Genomic DNA, 27866 nt, shown 5'->3' on the forward strand with positions numbered 1-27866 from the left:
CTTCTAGATATCTTATTTGTATTGCTTAGTGCACAGTTTGGAGAACCTAAAAGCATACATCTGGCATAAGCTGCACTCTCAGATTCGTAATACTTTGGAAGAAGTGACAAATGAAGAGTACGGATGACGTCACAGAAACCAGTTGTTCGTATTCGCTCACCATTTTGCAGCTATATTTGAATTACACACAAGAGCTACACAAAATGTATCCTAAGTGACGTGTCAGCCAGAGTTCCCCTGTTAGTTAGTGTGGGCTTTGCGTACTTATAATACTCGCCACCATTTTAAACAGCTGGTATTTTGACAATTGTAAAATAGAAATAAATAAATGGTACGCCGGAAAAGTTTTCAGCTCAGTGAAATGTCGAAATTATAAGCACTTTTTATCAAAATATTGTAAAATGGATAGTGAACCTAAACAAGACACTAAAGATGTACCCGCGCGCCCATTTAAATTATAAGTATCCATTTAATAGAAGAGACAACAAAATAAACGCTGACTTGAGGCGATGAGCCGGTGTCGGCATGATCAAATGCAGTACAAATATGTTATTTTGTAATCTAATAAGGTTCTTTTGTATTAATTCTATTTTCATAATTGTACGGCGCATCAAATTGTGAGCTTGACGGGTATCAGTTTCGAGCGGAAGAGTCTAATTGTGAGTTGGTTTACAATTTGTTGTTATTGCATTGGTATGGCTTTTTGTGGGCTCAAACCAGCGACTTTCCTTTAACACGGAATAATCGCGCTAATGTATGTAACTTATAAATAAATTTTTCGCAGGGTGCTGTAGAGCTGACAATAGTGCCCACCAAAGAAAATTTACGTCTCATAAGGCTGAATGCAAAACAATGCCGGATTTATCGAATACTATTAAATGATGTGTGTGAAGCGGAGTTCTACTACTTTGATCCATTCATGGATATCTGTCAGGGAGATGTGAAAGTGTAAGATAATATTATTTTTTTGAAATAAATATATTAATCTTGATCCAATTTTCAAAAGGCGCTCTCTGGATGTATATTCCAAAAATCACTTATCTGCCGCCCAGAAAACGGATCCTGATGTCAACTCCGGCGAACTATTAATACTAATACCGCCGGAAGGTTATCATATGATCCAAGAAGGACGCGGTTTGCGTATAGGCATAGAATTTTCGATGGAAGACCCACAGGGAGGCATACATTTCGTCATACCACCAACTTGCGAGGACGAAACGCAGCCCAACAGTGCACATATGTTCACCTATGCATACGAAAATTCAACTCGTCTGTGGTTTCCCTGCGTTGATAGTTTTGCAGATCCTTGCACCTGGAAGCTCGAATTCACTGTGGATAAACACTTAACCGCCGTATCTTGTGGTGAACTTGTTGAAGTTGTTATGACTCCAGATTTGAGGCGTAAAACATTTCATTATTCGCTCACAACACCTGTATGTGCACCAAATATCGCACTTGCTGTTGGGCCCTTCGAGATCTACGTGGATCCTCATATGCATGAGGTCACACATTTTTGCCTACCACAACTTTTGCCACTTTTAAAGAACACGGTGCGCTACTTACACGAAGCTTTTGAGTTTTTTGAAGAAACTCTTTCCACGCGTTATCCATTTTCTTGCTACAAACAGGTCTTTGTAGATGAACTTGATACAGACATCAGTGCCTATGCGACATTAAGCATAGCTTCTGTCCATCTCATGCACTCCATTGCTATCATTGATCAAACATATGTAACGCGTACCTTAATGTCGCGTGCCATTGCGGAACAGTTCTTTGGCTGTTTCATTACATCTCATCACTGGTCTGATACTTGGTTAGCCAAAGGCATTGCTGAGTACTTGTGTGGTTTATATTCAAGAAAATGTTTTGGTAACAATGAGTATCGGGAGTGGGTTCAGTCGGAATTGGCGCGTGTAGTGCGATATGAGGAGCAGTATGGCGGAATTATACTTGATTGCAGTCAGCCACCGGCACCTTTACCTGTCTCTAGTACAAATCCCGCAAGCTCGACCAGCAAGCAAACAGAAATTGTGCATTATTTTCCAATAAAAAGTTTACATACTGTTTCACCAAAATATGTTGAGGCTATGCGACGTAAGGCTCATTTGGTAATACGTATGCTGGAACACCGCATCGGACAAGAGTTGCTTATACAAGTGAGTTCAAAATTTGTTTTTTACACGAGCGCACAATTGTGCATAAATGTATTATAATTTTGTTTACATTATAATTGCATTTATTATATTATAAAAATGTATTTTCAGGTTTTCAATAAACAATTGGTGTTGGCTACAAATGCGGCAGTGACAAAGATTGGCTCTGGCTTATGGCATCATTTGCTCATATCCACTAATATATTTATTAAAGCAATTTTCACAGTAACTGGCAAGGATATGTCAGTATTCATGGATCAATGGGTGCGCACTGGCGGGCATGCGAAATTCTCCTTTACGTCGGTGTTCAATCGCAAACGTAACACTATTGAGTTGGAAATACGACAAGATTTCGTAAACCAACGTGGCGTGCGAAAATATAATGGGCCATTGCTGGTGCAGTTACAGGAATTGGATGGCACTTTCAAGCATATGCTTCAGATTGAGAATACCGTAGTAAAGGCAGATATTACTTGCCATTCGAAGAGTCGACGTAATAAAAAGAAAAAAATTCCACTATGTACGGGCGAAGAAGTCGATATGGATCTGTCCGCAATGGAGTAAGTAATCGTCCTTTAAAATCATTTTTCTTTACTGGAGAAATAAACTAACGAATTTCGTTATTAATTCTGCAGTGATTCGCCGGTACTTTGGATACGTCTAGACCCGGAAATGATTTTAATACGTGATTTGAATATAGAACAACCTGATTTTCAGTGGCAATATCAGTTGCGTCATGAGCGTGATGTGACTGCGCAATTCGAGGCTATAAAATCCTTGGAGAAATATCCAACAAATGCAACGCGTTCTGCGCTAACGGATACAATTGAGAATGAACGCTGTTTCTATAAAGTGCGTTGCGAGGCAGCGCATTGCCTTACCAAAGTGGCCAACCAAATGGTTACACAATGGAGCGGTCCCCCGGCCATGTTGAATATTTTCCGAAAATTCTTTGGCTCATTTAGTGCGCCTCATATAATTAAACAAAATAATTTTGCCAACTTCCAGTTATACTTTTTGCAAAAAGTCATACCTGTCGCAATGGCCGGTAAGTATTTAACAACATCTTCTATTAGTGTAACGTAAAAAGGGGCGTTGTCGGCAATAACATTCTATTATTGAGAGTTTTGTCCTAAACTCTATATATATGTATATGTAAGTATATACAGTCTGTCTAATAGAAGCGTGACGGGCAAAATTCAACTGCAGCAAAATATTTGAAGAAGTCGAAGACGTTCATAATTTATGATATTTAATTTATCATATGAATCATAAATAAAAGGGTGCAATGGTAACCGAAGTAAAGAACGTTGGGCCCAGCACGAGGCGCAAAAAATACACCTCTGCAAAGCAAGATCAAAAGATCATCGTTCGTTTGCCAAACTTATCGTTGCGTGAAGCTGCCGCGGCTCTAAGGAAAAGTAGTGTAAATGCGTCCAAAGGTACGATTGGATGACGTTTACGTGCATAAGGCCTCAAATTCGGAGCATATTGAAAAAAAAAACGTTACTCTAACCATCACACATTGAAAAACTATGAGCTAAGGCAAATTCAGAACGGAATTTGGCCATCGTAATATTAACGGATGAATCTTCCTTTTGGGTGAATAGTGGCATACGTCGGTCCTAGTGAACTAATAGACAACTTCAACGAACTGTTAAGCGTGCAGTTAAGGTTGTTTTTGGGACTGCTTCTCCGTTAAACCAGTTTTGATGAAAAAAATTTACCAAAAAGCTTTGCTACCATCAGCTACGAAGATGTTTGGAAGAACTAGTCCACCTTGAATTCTACAAGAAGACAAAGATCCCAAACATTGAAGCCGAATGTGTGTAGAGTGGAAACACCAAAATGGGATTGAAGTGTTGGATTGGTTCCACATTCGCCTATTGAAAATGTTTGGACAAAAACTCAAAGGTAGCCTTTCTCAAGGCTAATTCGGCTGATTTGAAGCCGACTATCTCGACAACTTGGGCAGAAATTAAAAGTATGACTCGAAGATGTGAAGCCAATAGGGACCTTTTATGATTTATTTAATATATTGCGTATACTAAATATTAAAAGCCTTTAATGTCCAGTTTGTTAGAATCAAATTGGTCGAATAGTTTTAAAAATATGAGGGTCAAGCTTTTATTAGACAGACTGTCTGCATATATTTTTAACTTTTTAATTGTTAAATTAATTTTAAATAGTAAAAAACTCCTCCCAGATAAAAAAATTTGCCGCTAGTTTCTCAAATGTATGGAACTGGGTGTGTCATAAAACCCGAATTCAAAATTTCCAAAATAGGCACTGTGGCACCATAGCCTAAAATAATTTAACAAAATCACTTCTTTAGGCTTAAAAGCAATTCCGAAGTGTTAATGGAAATTTTGCGAGCACATTTGGTAAAAAAATGTTTACATTCGGAATAAAAATTAAAATTGTAAGATGCATTTTAGCTGTTGTTGTTGTTGTTTCAAGTGCAGTGTAGCTACCGGTCGTCTTCGTCTAGCTCATCTAACGGTACGCCTAGGAAACGTGCTGTTCCGGCAAGTTGGGTCCAGAGGGAGAGGAGCGTTAGGAGAGTAGGTTTGATGGGGCGAAGTGCCTTCGCGATACTTAACGAGTCCTGTCTAGAATCACTTTGGCATATGAGATTTATTCGTATGGTGTCTATAAAGCGTGATTTTCTACCTCATATTTGGACACCTGTAGTAGCATGTCGAACTTACTCCGCACGATGGATATATGTATACGTGTTTCTCAACTTGTCCAAGTTTCTCAGCCCGCCCACGTTCCACTTATATTTATTTAAAAAAAGGTGCTATTTATGCTATTTTCAAAGAGTTCTATTAATTTGTTTAGGTTTACGCACATCCCATGGCATTTGCCCTCCCGAAGTCATACGCTTTCTATTGGATCTTTTTAAATACAACGATAATACTCGTAATCATTACTCAGATGTTTATTATCGTGCCGCTTTAGTTCATGCTTTGGGCAATTCCATTACACCAGTGGTTTCAGTCGCATTACGTGGCACACCCATTACTTCTGACAGTCTCTCAGCTGATGCTAAGTATAAGAAACTAACTTTCTTTAAATAAATTGCTTATACTAATTGAAAAATATTCAAGGCTCGTACTGGAAGAAGTCACACGTCTACTTAACATGGAGAAGAATCTGCCGTCATACAAATATATGGTCTCAGTTTCATGTCTGAAAGTTATACGCAAATTACAAAAATGTGGTCACTTGCCTTCGCTGCCGAAAATCTACCGTTGTTATGCTGCATATGGCCAATATTTAGACTTACGTGTAGCAGCTATGGAGTGTTTGGTCGATTTCGTTAAGGTGGATGGTCGTTGGGAAGATCTGGATCATTTGATTACATTACTCGAAACAGATCCTGATCCGGCGGCACGGCATGCGCTCGCTCAATTACTAATAGATAATCCGCCATTTACGCGTGAACTACGAAGTAGCCGTTTGGATCGTCCAGAGTTAGTGGAACGATTGTGGGCGAATATGAAGTGAGTATAATTAGGTTTAATAACAGTTATAGGAAAATATTAAATAATCAAATTGTAATTCGCAGTAATAAACTGGCATTCGATACCAAACTACGTTGTGATATGGTGGATTTATATCACGCTTTGTATGGCACCAAACGGCCGTTATGCTTGCAGTCGGCTGATGTCAACAACATGTACAAAGAAATTATCAAAGAAGGCACCAAAAAAGCCTCCGCTGCAGTTAACCCCATTTCAAATAATGATACAAATTCAGCGCAGCCAATTAAAGAGGAGAAAGATAAAGTGGTAGATGTTGTGGAAGAGCAGCGCACAGCGACAGTAAAACGCACAGCCACCGAGGCATTCGAAGTAGGCAATGAGGTTATCAAACTTGAAGCAAGCGAGGAGGTGGAGTTTATTGCAATGAAGGCGGAGTCAGGCGAAAATCAAATAAAGGCTAATGCTGAGCAAGAGCCTGACACAGCAGCAGTACATTCACCTGACGTGAAACGTTTGAAGAGTGAAGTTTTCGAAGATGATGATAATTCTGTAACAATTATCGATATTGGCGAGACTACTATAATGAAAGCAGATAGCAGCCTTGAAACCAATAAAACAGATGCCGAGAGTAGACTTAAGGCGGAGAGTGCTTCGAAGGTATGCGTTGGTATAATTTTAATAAAAATACGCTTTTCAATTATATTTTATATTTTTCACACTTTTGTAGCAGAAAAAGAAGAAGAAGGACAAAAAGAAACACAAGCACAAACATAAACACAAGCACAACAAAGAGAAGGAACGTGATAAGGAACGCGAACGTAAAGATAAAAAAGATCCGAACATTTCACGCATTCAGGCAAAGGAAGCCACGCCTGAAACTCTCAGTTCAGCAGATAGTAGCAATTCAAATAGTAATCCGCCAATGCTGAATTTTATGTAAATAAGATATGAAATATATGTTTTTTTACAATTTACTTTTATATATAGTAATTTGCTAAAATTACAAACAAAACGTATAGTTTACAGTTTTCTAGTGGCAGTTTTTTACAATATACAAGTAGTACATACAATAATTATTTAAGTGAAATTTGAACTAAGATTTTGTAAAATGCATTGCAAAATATGTTTCTATAAATTCACTACTGTTAATTTACAAGTTTCTGCATAGTTACAATATTACTTGAACGTCGTGTTTCGTTTTACTCGAAATATATGCGTACTAATATATTTAATATTGTATAATATTAAAAATTACATACAAATAAAATTAATCATAAATAAATGTGCAGTATAGAGCCAACTGAAACTAAAAAAAATAAGTGGGTTTTTACGAAATATTTCGTATTTTTAACTATTTTTTCGATAAATGTATGCATATTAAATAAGAATGGTTTTTTATGACGAATGGCCTGTTCCAATAAAAATGTTTTCGTGAAAGAGTTAAGGATGCATATTTTTTTAATGAAGAAAATTGCTGAGTAACGGAATATGTAAACATTTTATGCTTACATAATAAATAATTTGAAATAGAAAAGTGTATGTGAATAAGAATTTCCGTCCGAACAGGTCTCCTTTTCTTTTTGATACGAGAAACTTCGGTAGGCGTGCGACCGAAGATGGTGGAATTTTTATTTTATTCATGCTTATGCTTATGGGGAAGGAGTGATAGTGGCATATGCCGATGAGCCGATGACTTGGTAATTATGGGAATGCTTTAGACAATTATTGATCATGATGAGTTAAGATTTAGCTCAGGTGGAGTGTAAAATCAATGAGTACAGGGCCAAGAGCAAAATTACTGCGTTTGCAAACGAAGTATCTGGGCGTTGTAGATGTGTTTAGATGATTTTAAGATGAATATCGAAGAGCGCAAATGGTTGCGTACACTGTATGTTCACAGCCGGATTTTATACAATTTTATAATATAGTTAGTTGTGCAGGTGGAGAGACCTATGAAACGAGTCACAAGTAAAATGAAATTAGCAGAAAGCAAAGGGCAAAAATGATAATTTATGCCGAAATTATTTTACATATGTACACATATTTATTTATTTATTTAGTTTTTATTTGAATATTTCGTACGGCCCGAAGATAAAATGGGAGTGTAAGTTGACAGGCGTGTTTGAGAGAAAGATTCTGCGGAAGAGTTTTAGACCTTTGCACGTTGGCAACGGCGAATATCGCAGATGATGGAACGATGAGCTGTATGAGCTTTTCGACGACATAGACGTAACGCAGCGATTAAAGATCTAGCGTCTTCGTTGGCTGTGCCATGTCGTCCGAATGGATACAAATGCTCCGTCTTTGAAAGTATTCGATGTCGTACCAGCTGGAGGTAGTAGTGGAAGAGGAAAGCCTCCTCTGCGTTGGATAGAACAGGTGGAGCAGGATTTGGATTCACTTGATGTTTCCAACTTAGCACGAGAAAGAAACGATTGGCGCGCTTTGTTAAACTCGGTCAAAATGATTAAGCGGTTATCGCGCCAATCCAGAAGAAGAAGAAGTTGCCAGTTGGTAGAACTACCTGAAAGTATGATAAATGATGAATGAAGGAGTGTCTAACTCAATACGCCTTTTCAGGCAACATTCTTTGCTATCAAAGAATATTACTTGGTCTTGGCATCTTTTATAATTCAATCAAGGCTGATTAAGTAATAAGACCATTGATGAATTATTTGGAGCGCGAAGAAACCCCATTAACTACGATCTTCAGCAATCATTTCATAGAATACGCCTTTCGTAAGACTGGTCAAAAATTTATACATACATGCCATTTTTACTAAGGGCTGAAAATTCTATAACGAGCAGTAGATTTGGATATGAACAGGAGACTATTAAGACAGAAAATCTATTCTGATAGCAAATTAGTACAAAATTTTGCAAACCCACGGGTTGGTGGTTCCACCACCTTAACCGGATCTATTTTTTGTTTAATTTTGATTCTGGGTTGTAGAAGAAAGAAGTCAGATTAAAATCGATTTCTGGAATTAGCAGAAGTTTTTCAAAACCAAGCAAACAAATCAAGCGATTGTATTACCATTTAAGAAGGCGTGAGATAATTGGAAGTAACAATCAAATTGGACATCGAATTTAAACATTAACTAAAAATGTGATGTTAAGCAGGAACACCAATATTTTTCAAACCTGGTACTCAACTTAATGCTTTATAAGTTGGTATGCACACAAATAGCATTTATAATATCAATTCTTTCTAGTTCAGGCACCGAATTGTGGCACACGCCATTGAATGACCATTCGTTTCGAATGCTTGCCTATCCAAATATTGTCCACTTTTTTTTAATTGTTGCTCAATACACACTTTAAATATTGCTCTTTTCTTGGCTCGGTATTGTGCTGTTCTCGACTATACATAATGTTTCGTTTCCTTGACGAAGAATACAGTTAAAAGCTATTGTTACATTTGTATATTTATTCGCACATTATTGTTTGGCTTCATCCATCTTCCCAGCGACTGCTGTTTCCTTCTCCTCACGGGGATGCCTTTTTGGTTCAGGCACTGGACGTAGATATGTTATGTTTCCCTCATCTATAGCTGCCGCGCTCTGTGCGTCGGACATTGCAGACACAACGTTTGCAGTTGGTTCAGAGGGTTGAGCTTGAAGTCCTCTATGTGGACCATATTGCTGAGCTATACGCTGCATCAGCTGCGCATAGTCCACTGGCTGATTGCGGTACTCGGGATGCTCTTTGATATACTGCTCGTAAGGTACGGGTATTGGCACGGGCACAGCTGTGACTGGGTACCCAGCATCGATCAATGCCTGGAATTCGCTCTGTGTGAGCGGCTTACCGCCGGGTTGTGGTAAATGCAATTGGCGCACATCTTCGATGGACTTTGTTTTGACTGCAGTGCTACGTGTGGGTGTAGAGATGCCTGTGCCTTGCGAAACGTAAATACTCGATTGCGATGGTGCTGGAGAGGGCAAAATGTATTGTCGACCTGGGTGTGCTTGTGATCGTGGCGGCGCTGGTGCTGAAAGTTGTTGTATATGTGCTTGTGGCTGAGGCTGTGGATGTTGTCCGGCAATGGGTGTGTTCGGATCAGGAGGACTGGGGTGGAATTGTGCAGGCGTGCTCCGGCCATTGGGCTGCCGATCATATTCGTAATACAAATGTGGGTTAATATACTTCGCCGCGGCAGGCACATTTGGGTAGTTTGGTGGTTCCTTTTCGCGCAATTTCGGTGAGGAAGTTGAAACTTTTGAGCCATATTGCTTCGAACGTAGAGATTTAGGTCTGGCTGTAGGTGTTAGTTCCTGATAGAAATACTGCGTGGGCTGTGGTTGTTGTGCGGGAGCGGGCGCCTGCGTAGCTGGATATACTACGGGTCCCAATTTCTTTGATTCAACGACGTGCTGTGGCAATTGTGTTGGATAGATGGGCGTTGGCTGTTGTAAGTTGCTGAATCTAAATAAAGACGGTATAAATGGTTGATTGTTGGCATCTACCAGGGGTGTGGGTGTGGGTTGTGAACCGCTTGGTGACGAATAAATTTTCTGCTGTACCGCATGTGGACGTGGACGCTGTATCGGGCGCGGTTGCAATTGCTGTTGTGGCGCTTGATATTGTTGATGTACTACGCCAGAGGGTTCGTTAGAATTATCCGTCAATTGCCCGGTTGAAGGCTTATTTGCGGCCAGCAGTTTTTCAATTTCATTCTCCAATGATGACTTTGCTAGCGGGTGATTTGGCAAGGTTTTATAGCTTACTTGCGGTTGATAGTAGGCCAGCTGCGGTGGTATCTGTGGAGGAGGCGGCACCTCTGCTGCCGGTTCGGCTTGCGGTTCGACTTGTTGCTGTTGTGGCTGCGGCTGAGGCTGTGGCAGATATTTGGGGCCGCCGCGGTGTCTTGGTACATATTGTACGTATTCGGGCGAGGGCTCTTCGCCATGCGATTGGGGCTGTGGTGGCGCTTGTTGACGATAACTGCCTAAACCTTGACCGATGCGTTGAGTGGGATGTGGCAAGGGTAGCGGTTTAGTAGGTGCTGGAGCTGGTGCAGTTTGTTGCTGACGGTATTGGGCTTCGTGAAAAGCACGTGCACGCAATTCATCTTCTAAAAGTTTTAGAAATTCTTCTTCAGGTATAATTTGGTAGGGCTGTTGTGATGTGCCTGGTTGGCCTAAAGGCGCCAAATGTTGCTGATGTTGTTGCACCGGAACCTGGTAACGTGGAGCAATCTGTTGGGGTGGCGCTGCATAATGTGGCGCTTGTGCGGATGTTGGATTGGGTGGCTGTATGGCGATAGCATAACGTTGCTCGGCTTCTTCGGCGTTGCCGCGGTACTGTGGCTGTGCTGCGTGAACGCGTCCTGATTTGGTACCTTTCTTCGGTTGGTGCGCAGTGTGTGGCTTTCCGGTTAATTCAGAAGCGACGGCAGACGATTTCGGGTGGTTACGGTTGATGTCTTGGAGGTATGCAAAATGTTGGATCTGTAACAAGAGGAAAAGTTAAAGAAAAATTTACTTTATTTTTATAACTTTGGAGGCTACTGATACATATACATGGCCTGGACGAATTGCTCTAAATTTAACCCAATCCATACGAGATAATGAGTAGTCACTGCTTAGTGTAACGAAGTGGCTTCAAGTAACATTTTTAAGCTTTGTATTTTGGATATTCTTTGATGAATGCACCATAGTTTTCATGGAATCTGCGGTGATCACGGATTCCGCTTGTTTTGCTTCATCATTTGCTTTATTATTGAAAAAAAAAAATGAAACCCAAAGTATTTTTTTAAGTAAAATTTACGTGTTAATGGTACCGGGATTCACACTAAACTTCAAACTCAAACTTTAAAATTAGTTAAAACAAGTAGTTTGAGTGATATTGGACTCCTCCTAATGAAGCACATTTTGGATAACAGCCATTGACAGTAAGTCTTGCACATCTTCAGAGAAATATGAGCCGATAATAAAGCCGCCAAACTTGAAAATTTTTCTTCTTTACGAAACCAATTAATCAGAAATGAGCCTCTGCACTGAAGATTAATTTCTTCCCGAAACGTGTAGAAAAAACAACAACAAAAAATAAGTGGCTTGATATTTGAGAAGAATGAAATTATTGGCTAGTTTAATTAAAATAAAAATCCATTCCTCCTTGCATAAAAAAAAAATTTACGCTATCCAATTTTAGTGATCCGATTTCTGTCATTCTGGTTGAAGTACTTATTTTAGGTGGACTTTGGAGCTAATTTTAGCCATACGCCTTACCCATGCGCCAACATACCCATGCCCTTATATATTATTTTACATGATATTATTTATTATAAGGCTCCAATACTTCCTTCCGATTGGGAAATGTTAAATCCACTGTCGCTGGTAGGCACTACATTGATCCACGAAGCTAGTGTCTTAACTTTATAGACCATTGCAAATTCTAAATTATTTCTATTTTCGTACCAAGGCTCTGCTTAATCATAATAATTTTGTTAGCCTAAACCTGATGTTACGATGGTTTTTTAGCCGCGCATATTAAAATTGAACTATGCACAATCAGTAGTATACCTATAAATTAGTGAAAAGAGTCACAAAGTTTAAAAAAGTGTTTAATCCAGAGTGTATTCGAAATTTTATACCTGGCTCAAATAATTCATAAAATGTCAAGGCCAAACTCGAAGCGAGAATATTTCACATACACACATGTAAGTGGGCGTAATTATTGGCCGATTTTATCTATTTTAAATACTAGCACACGAGGTGTGGCTATTAAATAACGAAACCGAAACTGCTAAAGAAAAATTACGCATGCATCGAACGCGACCTTCAGCTGTTTAGCGTGAAGCACCTCTTCGGCTTCGTGCACATTAGAGTTGTTATTTTTCGCCTGACCTAAAATATTTTAATTTATTGTTTGTTTTATTGTATTAGGATAATATTTACATTAAGACTAAACAAATCCAATTAGCAGCTAAAGCTATCAGCGTTATTATTTTAGGAAATGCTGCACACCATTGTGAAAAGCTGGTACAACGAGTTCCAAAGACAGTTGTTGAGCCCGAAATCGCATAGTTTGACGATCGTCCAAAAAAAAGACTCGTGTTTATTGGTGTAATACCAATCCATGGTTTATCAGTGCATGTCGCAACTGTGCCACTAGAGAAACTTAAAATAGTAATTTCAGAGCGGGATGTAATTATTTGTTCGTCAGAAGTTTTCGGAGTATTAGGGAAAACCAAATAATTGATAAATAATTGTTACTAAATATTCGTATTTCTATTTTAAGATTATTTCTTACATTAATTTAAAATTTGGGTTGGTGCGTGACTCCGGAAGGAGGAGGAGCTCGGCCAAATACCCAAAAAAAGGGTGTAAGCGCTAATTGTATATTAAAATATATAAATTAAAATAATCATTCTCCATCAATAAATAAATAACATTGCATTTTATTAACTCCTGAAGTATCTCATTTTCTTTAATATTTGAGTATTACTGATATTTGGAGGTGGGTGTAGTTATATGTTTCTACAACATTTTTAAAATCAGCCTTCTTTAAGTCAAGGCGAACCTGTGTACAAAGTTTTGTTAAGATATCTCAATTATTACTCTAGGTAAAGAGGCCACCGGAGCGGAACGGGTTAGACAGCGACTACCATTCTGGAGTGCGTACGTTCGAATCTCCATGCATGAGATAGCAAAAGGATAGAAAAAGTTTCTTCTGATAGCGGTCAACCCTCGGCAGGTAATGGCAAATCTCCGACTGTATTTCAACTGCGAAAAAGCTCCTCATAAAAAACCATTTGCCGTTCGGAGTCAGCTTAAAACTGGACCTACAGTGCCTCTCTATATGTGGAACAACATAAAGACGCACACCACAAATAAAAGGCGGAGCTCAGACAAACACCCCAAAAGGGTGTAAGCGCCAATTTTGTATTAAAACGATATTAGTTTGTATATATTAGTTTTGGTGGGGAATAATCCATTATTTGTGCGAAAAGTTTTAGCGCGAATGGTTTAAAACTGTTTTATGGTCGATCTTTGGTTAACTTCGATTATTTCTGTGAACTTATCGACATTTTCTTTAACTTCAAAAATGGCTGAACGAAATCGACGAAACCAAAATTGTACGTAATTAGCTGTTACAGTATTGGCTCCATAAACTTCTACTTCTTGATTGGCGCGATAACCGCTACGGCGATTTTGCGGCTTCTTGTGTTTTTCATTGGGCAAGGATTTTTACGTGGCGGCTTCCAAACCCAGCGCACAACAGATATCCTGGATTGATTGGCCTTCTCACATTATATCACTCTCAAATGGATGTTCGAGAGCTATCCAAAGGATGCTTGGGCGAAGCCCGGAAGTTGTGCGCTGTTTGAAGCGTATGCAGAAGACTCATCCTGGCCACTCCCAAGTGAATAGCAATCAGATACTTTCCCCACTTGTATGGACTTCTACATACAAAACCATTCGCCACCAGCGCCATAAACACCATGCACAATTTCAGCAGCCTGGCTTGCATTTTCGCTTTTATTAAAGGAAATATGTAAAATGTACAGAATTTTCTCTTTGTTGACTTCTATTGTTAACACCCTGTAACTCACAGCTGAATGGAAAAAACAAAAAACAGCAATTTGTTTAGTGTGAAATATTACCTTGACAACGAGAATAAATTTTAAATTGCTCGATTGATACCTTACGAGATATCGATCACTACCGCTATCTACCGAGGAAATAATGGATTTATTTTTCCCCAAATTAATATAAATACATGTATAGACAACCGGTGAATCTCTTATTATGCACATTTTATGTATATGTATACTTATCCATATTTAATTCAGTTCCGTTATGCTTGTTACAAACGTTATTTGAACAAAATTATAATATTTTAGTGGAACAGCGCGATCGAGAATAAAGAAGATGTTTATTAGCTCTTTGTTCTATTCCCATTCTTGCACTGTTGATATAAACATACGCTCACTTTATAGGCAATCAAATTTAAAGTACATCACTAAAGTCTTTGGTAATAATAATGGTGAATAAATATATGTGAGTATGCCACTAGTATCATACAATATCATACAGCGACATACTCGTACACACTCCTCTCTTTGCTTCCAACTATCAAATAGTAAAATATTTAGTACAACCACAAGTTGTGGCATACAAATGACCTCAAAAGTCAAAGCGGCGAACAAATTATTAAGACTTAGGAGTTAGACAGCGTACTAAAATCAAAAACAATAACAACACAGCGAATGCCAGCTTCATTGCAATTCATTTCAAAACGCAAAGCAGACATAGTTCGGTGAGAATTTTGTGGCATCTACAGGTAAGTAGATGAGAAACAAATATAAATCAGCAAAACCAACGTATTGTACATACGCGTATATATGTATGTGTGTATAAAAGCACTTGGAGGCGTCGCAATGTTGTAATCGATGAGTAATAAAAAGCGATTATGTAGGCATGTATGCATGGCGCTTGTATGCGAGTATGTTTTGTTATAATGTTGCATTGCAAATTTATACCATATTTATCTCATTAATTTAATGTCTCTGTTTGGTTTTAGTTTTCAATAATTTTTATACATACGAGTACATACATACATATGTTGCTACCGAATTCACATAATTAAAATACGAGTACATACATACATATGTTGCTACCGAATTCACATAATTAAAATAATGAGGTGCTCTACAAAAATGAAGAAATTTTATTGTAGGCTTAGCGTACGCAATACGAGTATCGTATGTAACTATGGTAAGTACATACCATAGGGCATACAAATGTACATTAGGGTTAACATCTTTTTGGTTGCCGTTCGGAAAAGCTTAAATGTTTTTACTAACTCATTATAAGGGATCAGAATAGAATATGAAACGCTTAGAGAAAATAAGTACATACCTACAGCAATATATAGAGGGGCGGAAAGGCTGGAAATGACTTGCATAAAAGCTGCAGGAAAAAACCTTAAGATATCTGCTTTCGGAATGCATCAACCTGTGAAGACTGAAATTCAAGGGTGCAAGAATTTTTGTTGTGTTTGATTTCCGTGGTACAGCTAAACCTTTTCTTAAATTTCCATTTCCTAAAATTTAATTTTCTATCGATTTATGGGTATGATTTTTTAGGGCGGATCCTCGAATAAGACGAAAAAAAGATTTAAAAAGTTACACCTTCGGTTGGGCAATCGGGTCTGGCTAGACCTGTTTCGACTTTGGACGTAAATTTAACATATTTCTATTATAGCTAACGATTTGAGCTTACAGATAGCTTCCTAAAATTAAATTTTCTATCAATTTATGGGTATAACTTAAAAGAGAACCTCCTCGAAGAGGACGAAAAAAAGATTTAAAAAGTTACACAATCGGTTGGGATGCCATGTCTGGCCAGAGCCCTATGTATTTACGCGCATTTGTATGGCAATAAGTGGCAAATGCGCCACATTTATAATTCATTTTTAATTTCCTACCTTTTCCATTGGTTTTGGCATGCATTGAGCTACCTACAGAAGCAAAAATTATTTTGGTCTGTGACAAAAGGATTTTTTTGTTTTGTTATTTTTTTTGATTCACTCTGAAGAACTTTGAAGAAAAACCAGTTGATTTCAATGAAATTTGTGGAAAAATATGAAATGATATTCATTTATAGATTCGGTGGAAGGCAATCAAAACATGTATCAGAGATTTTTGAGTGCTGTTGACATACTGCATTCTTGCATACAATGCAAACGAGTTTTTCAACGAAGCTTTTCGTCTCCTTGTAGTCAAAGACGACAATCTCTCTTCGTTGGGAATGCATCGGCACCGGTAGGTTGTTTGACTAAAATATTCCCAGGGATAGTTATTGGTTTGTTGAAAAATTATTCCATAGCCTGACGAGTAGTGAATTGAGAAATAACAGTGGGACTATTCATACGATTTTCGATGTTTGCAAGGACCAATGTGTTCGATAAAGTCGTCTAAAAATTCGGTGCCCAACGGAGGGTGATATGATAAAATGCCCAGATTTATTCATTCTACATCTTGGTTTGAATACGAGCGGGGATTTAGCCTATGTGGTATCACAATCGACCGACTTACGGGCTTAGTGAAGGCTAAAATAATTTAACGCACGTTTACCCGGAAGCCCAGAGTTAAAAAAAGGTTTTAGAGATATACAAGATTACTCTTGGTTTTTATCTCCTTCATTACATGCATTTTTTCATTACTCCTTTCTTACTTGAATATTTTTATCACAGTGCTTGATGTCATTGAAAATTATTTGTGTTAAATTCGAAGAATAACAGATTTTTTTTTGTTCGACCTTAACAGAGAATTTATATCCAACCATCTAGACTAATAGACGTACCCAATCATCAATAAGGCGTTTAAGTATTCTTCAGGTCTTTTATTCACTATAATTTGAAATTCAAATTTATAAAAATTTAAAATTCAATAATTTACTCATTTTTCTTTCCTGTGGCAGTTTATTCTAACGCAGAATTAAACGAATGATTTTCATGTACGACCATGCGAATAGGACTGTCATCGAAACGCGTCGTCTTTATGCTGAGAGTATTTACATCAAAATTTTCCATGTACATAAGTAGGCGTAGGTGTAGGAGTATTATTCTTGCAATATCGCCAGATTTAAATCCTACATTTATTTAGCTTATGGTAATCTTGAGAATAGCGCTAAAGAGTTGCAACTACGAATTAGCCAAAAGTATGCGTAGTCATGTGAAAATGCATGTGAATTTGGACTGCAATTCCCACAAGTCTGGTGATTGTTTTATTTTTTCGCCCATTGCGAGTATTAATTTGCAGTTTCCCAGCTAGTGTGCGAGTAGAGCTTTTCAGCATTATTATTTGATTCGCGCATCCTTATGCATGCATTTTTTTTGTTTCCCTAAGAGTGAAATTACAGAAATTACTACATTTTCATAGTATTTATGATGCAAGATAGTGTCGGTTATTACGACTATATTTGTACTTGTGGCATACTCTTGTTTTCCGTTGTTTTGTTTTCTTTTTTAATATAATTATCCGCATTATTATTTTTCACTGTAGTTACTTGCCAAAAGAAAAAAAAATAAATGGTCGTGACTTACTTCGACAATAGTTGTCATTGCTGGCACGCGAAGAAAATACGCAACGGAAGGTGTTTGTTTCCTCTGAGAAATATTTAAACAATAAATAGCGGTATACAAATTACCTCAATTAGTTATTATTTTAAAAATTAGTGTGTCTTAAGACATTATTTTATTTCGGTCAAGGTGAGCTATTAATAAAAGCAAGCAGGGCTACACAGTTTTTATAAATAAAATGACTAATACCTCTACACCCATAAAAAGAAAAGAGTGACAACATCAGCCTTATTGAAGTCTGTTAAATTTCTTAAAGTCGCTTGTTATTGTAGATAGCAAAAGATTTAAGCGACAAACCTCATTTCGAAATTCCATGCATTTTTAAATCAAAAGCTGCTGGATTTAAATCAATGATATTTGAGATTAATTATATAACATAAAATACCGTATTCAAGTTTACTTATTTCCATTATATCAGTTTAACCTTTGTGGTAATAGGTCTGTAGTCGGCATACACAAGTACAATATGATCCACCTACTACGTGGCTACTATTTTTTATTTTTTGATGAATTGCTCAAATTGATTACACGAGTATGCAGATTAAAAGCTTTTCTGGCTGCCATTTGACCTCAACATCATTTAAACTAATATTTTACCAATCAAAGTCATTAAAATAGGAATCATATAACGTGAGATGGATTTCATTGCTTACTCAATGTTTAAACTAATTAGAAGTAAGATGCAGTGACGCCAAATGAAAAACGTTTTCATTTTGTTTTATGGCAACTACCTCTGCATATCTACGTAGAGTTTACATTGAACTTGAATAATTTTAATCGCTTTTGAAGGTAATATTTTAAGGTAAGATAACACTTGGATAGATTGGCTACTCATCAACTCTTCAAAACAATTATCTTTTTGGATAGAGAGGCCCATTGCTGTGCCCAGAAGAGATTTATCTAACCCTATTCCTACATTTTTTAAACCACACTTAACTCATAGCAAAGCCCATCAACCCTTCCAGCAAGAATATGCCTACATAAACTGTGCAGTTTTTCGGTGCCGTGCTGGTTCACGGGTTCACTAGCAGTGTAAAGTGCAATGTGTGAAGTGCCCAAATTTGCAAAGATTGCCTATAGATATTTTTATAGAGAGCTCCAAATCCGGCGATCATAAGACCAATAAACCAGTGTCACGTAGCTGAGAAGATCAAATATTATTTTTGTAGAGCATCGCTAAGTGCTGTGTTCATCGTGTTAAATTGAATACGATACTCGACAAATTCTTAAAGTTCCCTTACAGACCAGTAATTTTTAGATTGATGCTGTAATATCAAAGAGATAATAAAGAGTTTCAATATGCCTAAATATATTTTTTGAGTTTGTCGTTATTGTCCTAAGGCCGTTGATAGTAAACGCCTACTTTTAAAATTAGACGACTTACGAGCTTTGTCACTATTTAAACCACTTACATAGATCCCAACTGGAAAACATTAAAGTAGGCTGCAAGTCTGACGCTTCTCTCAATGAGAATTGAGGAAGACATCCGATATTCTAATATTTATTTTTAAGCCACTTGTGAGAGTTGGAATCTAATCAACGCTAAAGTTGACACCCGTGATTTGATTGTCATGAATTCTATATGTGACCATCTTTTCTACTTAAACTTCGCATCTGCTTTCAGCGAACTTTCTTTAATACGCATATCTCTAAAAGCGAGCTGGTAATTTTCGCATTTATTGAATAATGTTTAGTATTTGGAGGTAAGGTTAGGTTAACTTGACTGATTAGTAATGGTCATCAACCAGAAGCCCCTAGTCCCCTCACAATGCACTATCTCGCAACCTTTAGTACTTGTGAAGTGCTGATCCACTGGTTCGTGATATCCCTCACTGCGGCGACGAACGCAGAACAGAGGTGGCTTAGTTGTGATCTTCCAAATGTTGGAAAGGGACACAAGAGATGCTCCAGGGACCCGTATATTGCCTTCGACACAAGCAAAGGTGCCTTACTCTGCAGATATTTTTTAGGAGGAGCTTTTTCATGGCAAAAATACACTCGGAAGTTTCCGGTGCTTGCCGAGGAGCGATGGCTATTAGAAAACACTTTTAATTTTTGTGTTTCACGGAGATTTGAACCTACGGTTACGGCGGCCTTAATATTCTTATGGGCAATTTGTTTAGATAACGTCTGTTTGTAGCAGTGTAACTGAAACCAGTAGAGAGAATCCAGAAGGTATGACGAACATCAGACCGTTAACCGGCTCTCAGACATTAGCCGATTTTCTATCTTAACAAGAGATATGACAGCGGTATGCTTGCGACAAAACTAAAATCACGTTGGTGATATAAGAAAAAATGGACGCAGTCTATACTCAAATCAAATGAGCGAGCACAATTCTGTTGCCGAGTCCCCTATGACGTGGCTGCCGAAGTTACTCGCACAAGTTTGTTTCGAATGGCCAAACGTTGTAATCTGTCGTCTTTGAAACTGAAGTGAGATAAATATATGTATGTATTTGTACTTGTATATTAAAATGATGAAAATAATTTAATGACAATAAATCTGTCCGTGCACACTATAACTTAAAAAATAAAAATTTACATATTTGCTCGAAACTTGGAAAATATTTAGAGTTTAGTTCAATGTGAGATAGTATTGAAAATGAAAAAAATTGGTTTATAATCTCGCTCCACCTTCCTATAACAAAAATTTTCAAATTCCAAAGTGTCCATACTATATTTCGTGCATGAAAATTTGCCTAAAATTGGCAGGGATGAGCTTAAGGACTATATCCGTTTATATAAAACTTTTGAAAAATTAATACCTCAAACTTATAATCACGTCACATTTGGTCTTATACAAAAATAAACGAACTCAGGCGTCCACGTTTCATATCCCTTAAAGGATAACATTATTTGGCTTAGAGTAAAGGAAATCTTCGTCGTATCTATGAAGCCCTTTCTATTTTAAATTTTATGTAGAAAAAATCAAGCATGGAAGTCTACCACACTACTTTTAATAATAATAAACATTAGAAAGAAGGAAAGCACACAGGCTACTTGATTCTAAACCTTTTTTATATATTTTATTGCAATTTGCCGCTCTTCCCGCTCAGGGATATAAAAGAGTTTTATTTTCTTCCAGCTGATATTTGTATGTATGTTTTTGATTACGACCTGCATCAGATACACTGAATTCGGTTTCGTCCGAACGTAGACACTTACTTTCATATTGAAGTAACTTTTGAAAACATATTAACCCAGTTTTTAACAGAACTTCGCCGCATGATCCCGGATATATGAATATGCACGGTTTAAATACAATTATTTAATAAAATCAGAGTTATTGGTGCACTTTCCTATGCAAATTTCACCCATCTTGTTTACGATATCCTCTATACATAATATACAGGGTGTCTGGTGGCAGAATTAGGTTTTAAATGTTTGCTTTTTCAAGGCCAATGCTTTTTGTGCAACTGCTCGTTGTAGATTTTGTTTCTGTTACAATATTCGACGTTTACATGATATCCTAAGTGAAAATTTGATTCGTTCATGGAGGCAAAGGTTCCGGCAACAAGTTCGGTATCAATACGTTCACGGCTGGGGCCCAGCCGGATATCGTGAACAAATGAAAATATTGAACTCGTCGCTATAAGTTTGCGTGATAATTCACGTAATTCCATGCGCAAGAGAGCGGCTGCCCTGGGACTTTCAGTAACTGTTGTGCATGAAATATTGAGGAAGGATCTTAGACTTCACTTCTTCATAATTCAAATCGTGTAAGCGCTTAAGACTAACGATTACAATTTCCGTCAAAATTTCTGCGAGACAATGTTGGATTTTGATGATGATTTCGTAAGAAGTGACGAAGCCCATTTTGATTTAAATGGAGGTGTAGGTAAACAAAATTTTCGTTATTGATTACCTAAAAGACAGAACCCACTATTAAAACATCAACGGCCACTTCACAGTCCCAAAAGTTTGGTTGAAGGTTTGGTGTGTATTGCTCAGCAGTGGAATATTTGTTCGATATTGTTTTGAAAATCGTCGAGCGCAAGCAATTTCTGTGGACGGTGTATTTTATTGACTTAATATTTGTTATTTTCTGCCTTTCTTCAAAAACACATATGCTTTCAGCAAGATGGTGCCATGCTGCATACGGCCACAGAGACCATAGCGACATTGCGTTATTACTACCCTAACAAACCAATAAGTCCTTTCGATGGCATATCCTGGCCACTCAGACTGCCCGATCTTAGCCCTATGGACTGTTTTCTGTGGATGTACCTCAAAAGTGAAGTCTATGAAACAAACGCAGCAACCATCTCTGCATTAAACATTAGAAAATATCATTTGCGAGGTTAATGTCATCCCGACATCACTTCTCCAGCGAGTGACATGGAGGCCAGATTCTAAGAGCGTATCCAACGATCAACATTTAGCGAAAGTAATTAAAAAAAAAATTATAAAATCCGCATTTGACTTCTTTGTAATTTTTATTGAAATAAACTTTTATCATCAATAATTTTTTTTTTAACTTAGCTTTCAATTCCTAACTCTGCCACCGGACTCCCTGTATTTATATTTTGCTAACCCGACATATATGAACATTCAACTCTGGAGAAAAACCTTCATTTAGCATAGTGAAATAACATCGCCAGCTTTGCGGATTTGCCAACATGTTAATTGTGTTTGACCGCTGTGCAGTGCAAAGTATTATGAAAACGCTTAACTTCAAGAATCGTGCAAGTAAAACCAGTCACGACTGCGACCTGAGTACAAATTTGCGCTTTGAAAGCACTTTGTGGCTAGTGCTGTACACACACACACAAAGAGCAACTGGCATTGCAATCAATGAATGAATCTCTGTCAACGAAACGGATGAGTCGTTTTACCCTTTCGAATTCAATGAGCAAGAAACAAAGCACTAATAAAAGCAGCAGAAAAATGTTAGCAACAGTCATCGTAAAACAAACCCCAATATCGCTTGCCTAGTTTCGCGACTTAGGTCGGAGTTGTTTTTGTTATTTGGCTCAGTTTACGGTTGAAATCTTTATCTGAGACAGCAGCGCCTTTACTACAAACTAAAACAACTACTTCATTGCAGTCGCGTTGCAAACTTTAAATTATCTAATTAACATGTGTGTTGTTGTGGCTCTTATATATGTGGCGCACAATTTGAAGCAGCAACAACTAGACAACAGTGACAACAACACTGTCATCGCATTTGTCGTCATTTACCATTCGTCACCCCACTTACCTCTTGACTCTGCTCCAGTAATTGTGTGCTATGTGGCCGTATTGTTGCCGGATAATTACGCAACTGCGGCGGCTGATGATCTTCGTGCTGCTGGTGTTCATGCGGTGCGATAGGACGTATGATGAATTGAGTTGGTTTTGGGCCATAAATGGTTTCCTGTGGATTTTCCGGATCGTCAGCGCCAATAGTGTCGGAGCGGTGATTCGCATAAACAGCTTCATCTTTAGCGCCAATTTGACGTTTATCTTTCGCCGTTTCGTCGGACGTTGGCGATGTGGCTAAAGTTGATGTAAGCGATGTAGTCTCAGGTAGCGATGCTACCGAAGTCAGCTCAACGTTGCTCGCGGTTGATTTGATTTCGCTGGTTGTTTCAGAGTGGACAGTAAAAATGACTGGAACAAAATAAGAAAATGTTTGAAATGATAACTAAGGGTTGGAAAGAAGCGCTTAATTCCATAAAATTTGCTTAAGAAAATCAACTGGCTTACAAAACTTAAACAGAAAGAAATGGTTTCAAAGGTGAAAATTGTGAATGTATGAAATGCAAGGGTCCCTTGCGTAATCCAAAAAAAAGTGATTCTGCCTTGTCTCTGTCAAAAGCGTAACAAGTCCAATCATAAAAGGGAAATCGGTCTCTCGTTGTAGTGGCAACATTTCACGGAAAGCAAGAGAATAACAAAGGAAATACGAACTGAGATGCAGTTTTGTTTTATTTGTCAAGTGAACGAAAGGATATTACTATTCTAAGTGGGAATCATACTTTCGGTAATGCTTCCAGTTCTCGACAGTGAGGCGGATTATGAAACTCTAATCATCATAAAAGTCTGCCCAGTTCTATTATCGGAGCTCATAATGAAAAAGGTATTGAAGAGAAGTCCAATACATAGTACCAATATTTAAAACGAAAGCGGATCATTAATTCGGTTGCAAAAGGTTTAAAACGGGTAGTAGCTCATCACAAAATTCTCCTATTGACATTAAGCGTTGGCTTTCATCTGGAGAAATCGTCCTATATTGGTAAAGTGAAATGGGTTTGAAAGTTCAGGCAGGTGAACATTTTGAAATTCTCAGGCTAATTTTTCTTTATTTAATACGGTAAACAATAAATGTTCGTTACTAAGGTATTAGTCAACAGCACATACCCAATAACGAAATTTTCACGAGTTTCTGCACTTATTTAACCAATTTCCAGAAAAATTAGTGCATATGCATGTCGTATACATTCTTTGTTGGCTGCTTGACAATGCTCCTCCTTAAATTTGTGATGTGCGCTTTGATGTTGTTCAACAAATCGAAGTACCCAACACTTGTATGCCATCTCCGGGCGGCGGATGTTTTTTGTGAAGAGATTTTTCATTGCCTTTTTTGTTCACAATAAATTCACTGTGTGATTTTTGTAGGGAAGTATATTATTTTCCTGCAACAAAAAACTTAAACCATTTTCATACTTCGCTTCCTGTTATGGGAGGCTTTCCGCCGAAGCATGAACGGCGTAAACGCGAGGCGTGCCTTTGAAAATTCTAGGAAAAGGTTATCTGTAGGATATACAGTTCAGCGAGTAGGGGCTTCACTAATTGATTCATATCGTCTACAGAATGTAGATGGTTCAGGATTGAAAAAAACTGATGGAGGTGGTAGGCGAAGAAAACGGCTTGCATTTGAAAACACCAGCAGTGACTAGTTATGGACTTGGTTTCACTTGGTCTTTTTAATTGGCACGAGATGGATCAAATAATTTCAGTCGATGATCATAGTGCCTGTAGAAGAGATTAAATGCCAATACAAAAAGCCAGTCTATTAAAAAATAATAACTTACATATCTCATTCGTGAGTTAAAATTTCAATGGGAATTCAGACTACTGACTACTAAAGTTATGCCTAAATCCACATGCGACATGAGGACATTGAGACATAAATATTTTTGCATTAAAATAACATATTAAAAATGAATAAAAGAGTTGAGGTAACAGAAGAATAATGATTTGCTTTACTTAATCGTATCGTATTTAACGATGGTATGGAATATTTGTTCCAAAAATCAAAGATTAGCTGTGGTAACTTCAATAAGAAGTTAGTAGTAAATAATAGTGACTAGTGATTGTTGGAATAAATTGAATGGAGTTCCGATATGATTTCTCTAAAACTTTTCTGAATATACCTATAAATATACCTATTATTATATATGTATATATTTATATATATTATATATATTATTATTTTTTTTAATGTTCTTTTGATTTATTAGGTACAGCTGCCTCAAAAAGGGTACTTTTGGACAGTTCAGTAAAGGAACTGTTGATTGTGGTATATTAAAAGCCATAAAATAGGACAGGATAAGAAAGTGTGGATACTTGTTGATAATAAATTTCTACAGATGGTAAACATTGAATAGCAGAAGGACATTTTTCTCCGGCTTCTTGTGCGCTAGTGAGCAGAATAGTTTTCAGTGTTCATTCTCACAGGCTTCGGCATGTGAAAACCTTTAATGTTCCAAAAGCTAAATCCTGCTATACTCTAAAAGCGCCTTTAAATAGTACTCTAGCTAAATTTATTCTATATTTCTACTTGAATTTTTTTATTTCAAGAGGCGTGCTAACTCTATTTTAAGCTATCATTTTAAGTAACTTAAATTAGTCTTCTTAGCCAGTAAGAACTTTGCATTCATTGGCTAAAAATAAATAAATAAATAAAATATTCCAATTTGAAAGCTTATAATGCGTGTGTAAAAAGTGAGAGCAAAGATATTTGAGTCTAAGCCTAGAAAAGTAGGACAGCTGAGGAGATGTTAAGCTCGTTCTGTCTCATCATCTTTTATGAACCTGCAGTTTACGAGTATACCTCATCATCTTCTTCCCCTCTCATGGATTTCCAACAGGCAGAACTAATCTCGACTTTCTTGGATGCAACTATGGGTAGTGAAATTTTCCAGCTCTGAGTTGATTCTCATAAGAGTAGATCGCAGGCATCTACTAAAATAATTCTCATCCTATCGTGGTGCAAATGTAGCACTTCAAGAATGATCCGTCCAGCCAATTTATCATACTTGCAGTTTTCCTTGTAGATGAATCATTGGATCAACAATTTCGTTCCACTCCGAACGATCCTTCCTTGAGGCTACACATATCGCTATATTTGCACCACGATAGGATGAGAATTCTTTTAATAGGATTTAGTAGGAGAAGGATTCACAGAAGCCAACATCGATGCACACTAGTTAGTTCCAGTGAAAATGAGCTCAACGTTTCTGAGAAACTTCAAATGCTCGAAAGTTAAAACTAATCTGTAGCACTTGTAACCAAATCACGACGTGGACAGCAGCAGTTTCTTCTACTATGAAAAAGCTTATCATAAAAATTGTCTGCCTTTTAGGGTTTATATAAATCTATAGATCGTTCCTTTTGAACGACTACATAAGGATGTATGAGGGTCGCTGCTAAACGCAAAACCTTCTTTTTCGGAAGAAGTATGTTTTGCATCTTTCAACAAATTTGTATTAGTTTAGTAATTAGAATTTTAATGCGTGATAAAGTAGTAGCTAAACTTCTCACATTTGAAAAGCAAGGAGCTCACGAAAATGTTCGTACTGACAAAATGAGTATCATTCAAAATTCCCTAAATTTATTGATAAGGGTAATAACAGGTTTCATACTTATGATTCTGAAATGAATCGCCAATCCATGTACTTAAGCCTGCAACTTCCTCGATAGCCAAAAAAGCTGGATTGATAAAATTAAAATTCAAAGCAAAGGTAATTTTTTTCGATATTCATGAAATTGTCTCCTTTTACTGCGACTCGGAAGAACTAACTAATATTCAATAAAAACTTCTTCACTTTCTGGCTGAAGATTTGAGCCCATTAAAACTGTGAAAGAGAAAACGGCTCGCGTCGCAAATAAGCACATAGAATAAGACTCACAAACTGTTTCGAACAATGGAAGATTCACGACGCGCATTGTATGTACGTATATTGAAGAGTATAGAGTGAGTTTCGCTACTTCATATTCACATACTTAGAGATATAATAATTTTAATAAAATTTAATAATATAGTGAGAAAACTTATAACTTTCTTAGCAAGAATCTACTGTTAACTATTTTTGTTATATTTTATATACAATTTTTTTCTTCTTTCGTTCCTACTTACCAATAATGAAACAGCAAATAAAAAGTTTTCGCTTCATTTTGTGGGTTTTTTAATCCACAGCTGCAAGGGTCCAATCACTTAGTTTTATAATTTTGTGTAAACAACTATCGAGGCGCTCGTTGAAAGGACTAGTATATCAACAAAATTTGTCTGCACCTTATCGCACTTAATCAATCAATCCAACCAAGAAAGTGACAGCATCCTAAGTATCACTCAACATTGTCTTTGAAATGTAAGCACAATTCGCGCCGGCGTGCAGAATGGTTCGCTTCACAGTGTTTTCACACAACAATGACACTGTAATAAATGAGCGCAAAAAATTTTGTTACGCTTAGCATTACAAAACTTTGCACATTAAATTCGTTTTTATAATTATTTTGCTTTGTCGTTGTTTTAAGTTTGTGCTATTTTTTATATATATTTTTTTTTTTTTAATTTAGCAAATCGCTGTCACAATTGCAAGTCGTGCTTTATAGCACTGGCAAAGTGCAATTTACTAGACACACCAAAAAACAATGGTATTACTCAAGTAAAGAAAATTGCAGTATCCGTTGCCGTAAGGCACAAAACTACAAAACCAAAAACAAACAAAAAAACAAAAATTTTAAATTCCAAAGTTTGAACGAACAAACTTTATTTAGTCCGGCAGCAGCGTATCCGTGTGAAAGACGAGCACGGGTAATTTTTATATGCTGTTAAGCAGAACACGACGCGATTAAAAGCTGTTTGCTTGGCAAGTAAGTAGTAGTTGAGTGTTGCACGACCGAAAGACGAATCTTTGAAT

The 27866-nt window shown here is 37.3% G+C and overlaps 2 protein-coding genes across 4 annotated transcripts; one reads left to right on the forward strand and one right to left on the reverse strand.

Moving 5' to 3' along the window:
* Positions 1-290: 290 nt before the first annotated feature.
* Positions 291-7083, forward strand: LOC128862085 (transcription initiation factor TFIID subunit 2). 2 transcript variants are annotated; one of them, XM_054100498.1, is made up of 10 exons: positions 291-457; positions 605-659; positions 785-948; positions 1007-2156; positions 2265-2713; positions 2789-3201; positions 4998-5208; positions 5267-5662; positions 5728-6301; positions 6372-7083. In XM_054100498.1, exons 1-10 carry the CDS (start codon positions 402-404, stop codon positions 6582-6584), a joined length of 3681 nt encoding a protein of 1226 aa, XP_053956473.1. In that variant the 5' UTR covers positions 291-401; the 3' UTR covers positions 6585-7083. The 2 variants fall into 2 exon arrangements, with proteins under 2 accessions (XP_053956473.1, XP_053956474.1); XM_054100499.1 differs by having other exon boundaries at positions 6375-7083.
* Positions 7059-27866, reverse strand: LOC128862086 (trithorax group protein osa). 2 transcript variants are annotated; one of them, XM_054100501.1, is made up of 4 exons: positions 27715-27866; positions 27083-27379; positions 22940-23331; positions 7059-11097 (listed from the first exon to the last, which is right to left on the reverse strand). In XM_054100501.1, the coding sequence occupies exons 2-4, from the start codon at positions 27117-27119 to the stop codon at positions 9085-9087; spliced, it is 2442 nt and encodes an 813-aa protein (XP_053956476.1). In that variant the 5' UTR covers positions 27120-27379; positions 27715-27866; the 3' UTR covers positions 7059-9084. The 2 variants fall into 2 exon arrangements, with proteins under 2 accessions (XP_053956476.1, XP_053956475.1); XM_054100500.1 differs by having other exon boundaries at positions 27083-27866.

This window comes from Anastrepha ludens, chromosome 4 (genome assembly GCF_028408465.1).
Source record: "Anastrepha ludens isolate Willacy chromosome 4, idAnaLude1.1, whole genome shotgun sequence".
NCBI classification, from domain to species: Eukaryota; Metazoa; Arthropoda; class Insecta; order Diptera; family Tephritidae; genus Anastrepha; species Anastrepha ludens.

What these genes read in the sequence shown, in the direction of transcription:
- LOC128862085 (XM_054100498.1), top strand. Translation starts at nt 402, where the DNA reads ATGGATAGTGAACCTAAACAAGACACTAAAGATGTACCCGCGCGCCCA. An exon ending in CCCGCGCGCCCATTTAAATT is followed by an intron (nt 458 to 604) that starts ATAAGTATCCAT and finishes TCATAATTGTAC; the next exon opens with GGCGCATCAAATTGTGAGCT. An exon ending in GACAAGAGTTGCTTATACAA is followed by an intron (nt 2,157 to 2,264) that starts GTGAGTTCAAAA and finishes ATGTATTTTCAG; the next exon opens with GTTTTCAATAAACAATTGGT.
- LOC128862086 (XM_054100501.1), bottom strand. Translation starts at nt 27,119, where the DNA reads ATGAAGCGAAAACTTTTTATTTGCTGTTTCATTATTG. An exon ending in TATTTGCTGTTTCATTATTG is followed by an intron (nt 23,332 to 27,082) that starts GTAAGTAGGAAC and finishes ATTTTGTTCCAG; the next exon opens with TCATTTTTACTGTCCACTCT. An exon ending in TACTGGAGCAGAGTCAAGAG is followed by an intron (nt 11,098 to 22,939) that starts GTAAGTGGGGTG and finishes CTCTTGTTACAG; the next exon opens with ATCCAACATTTTGCATACCT.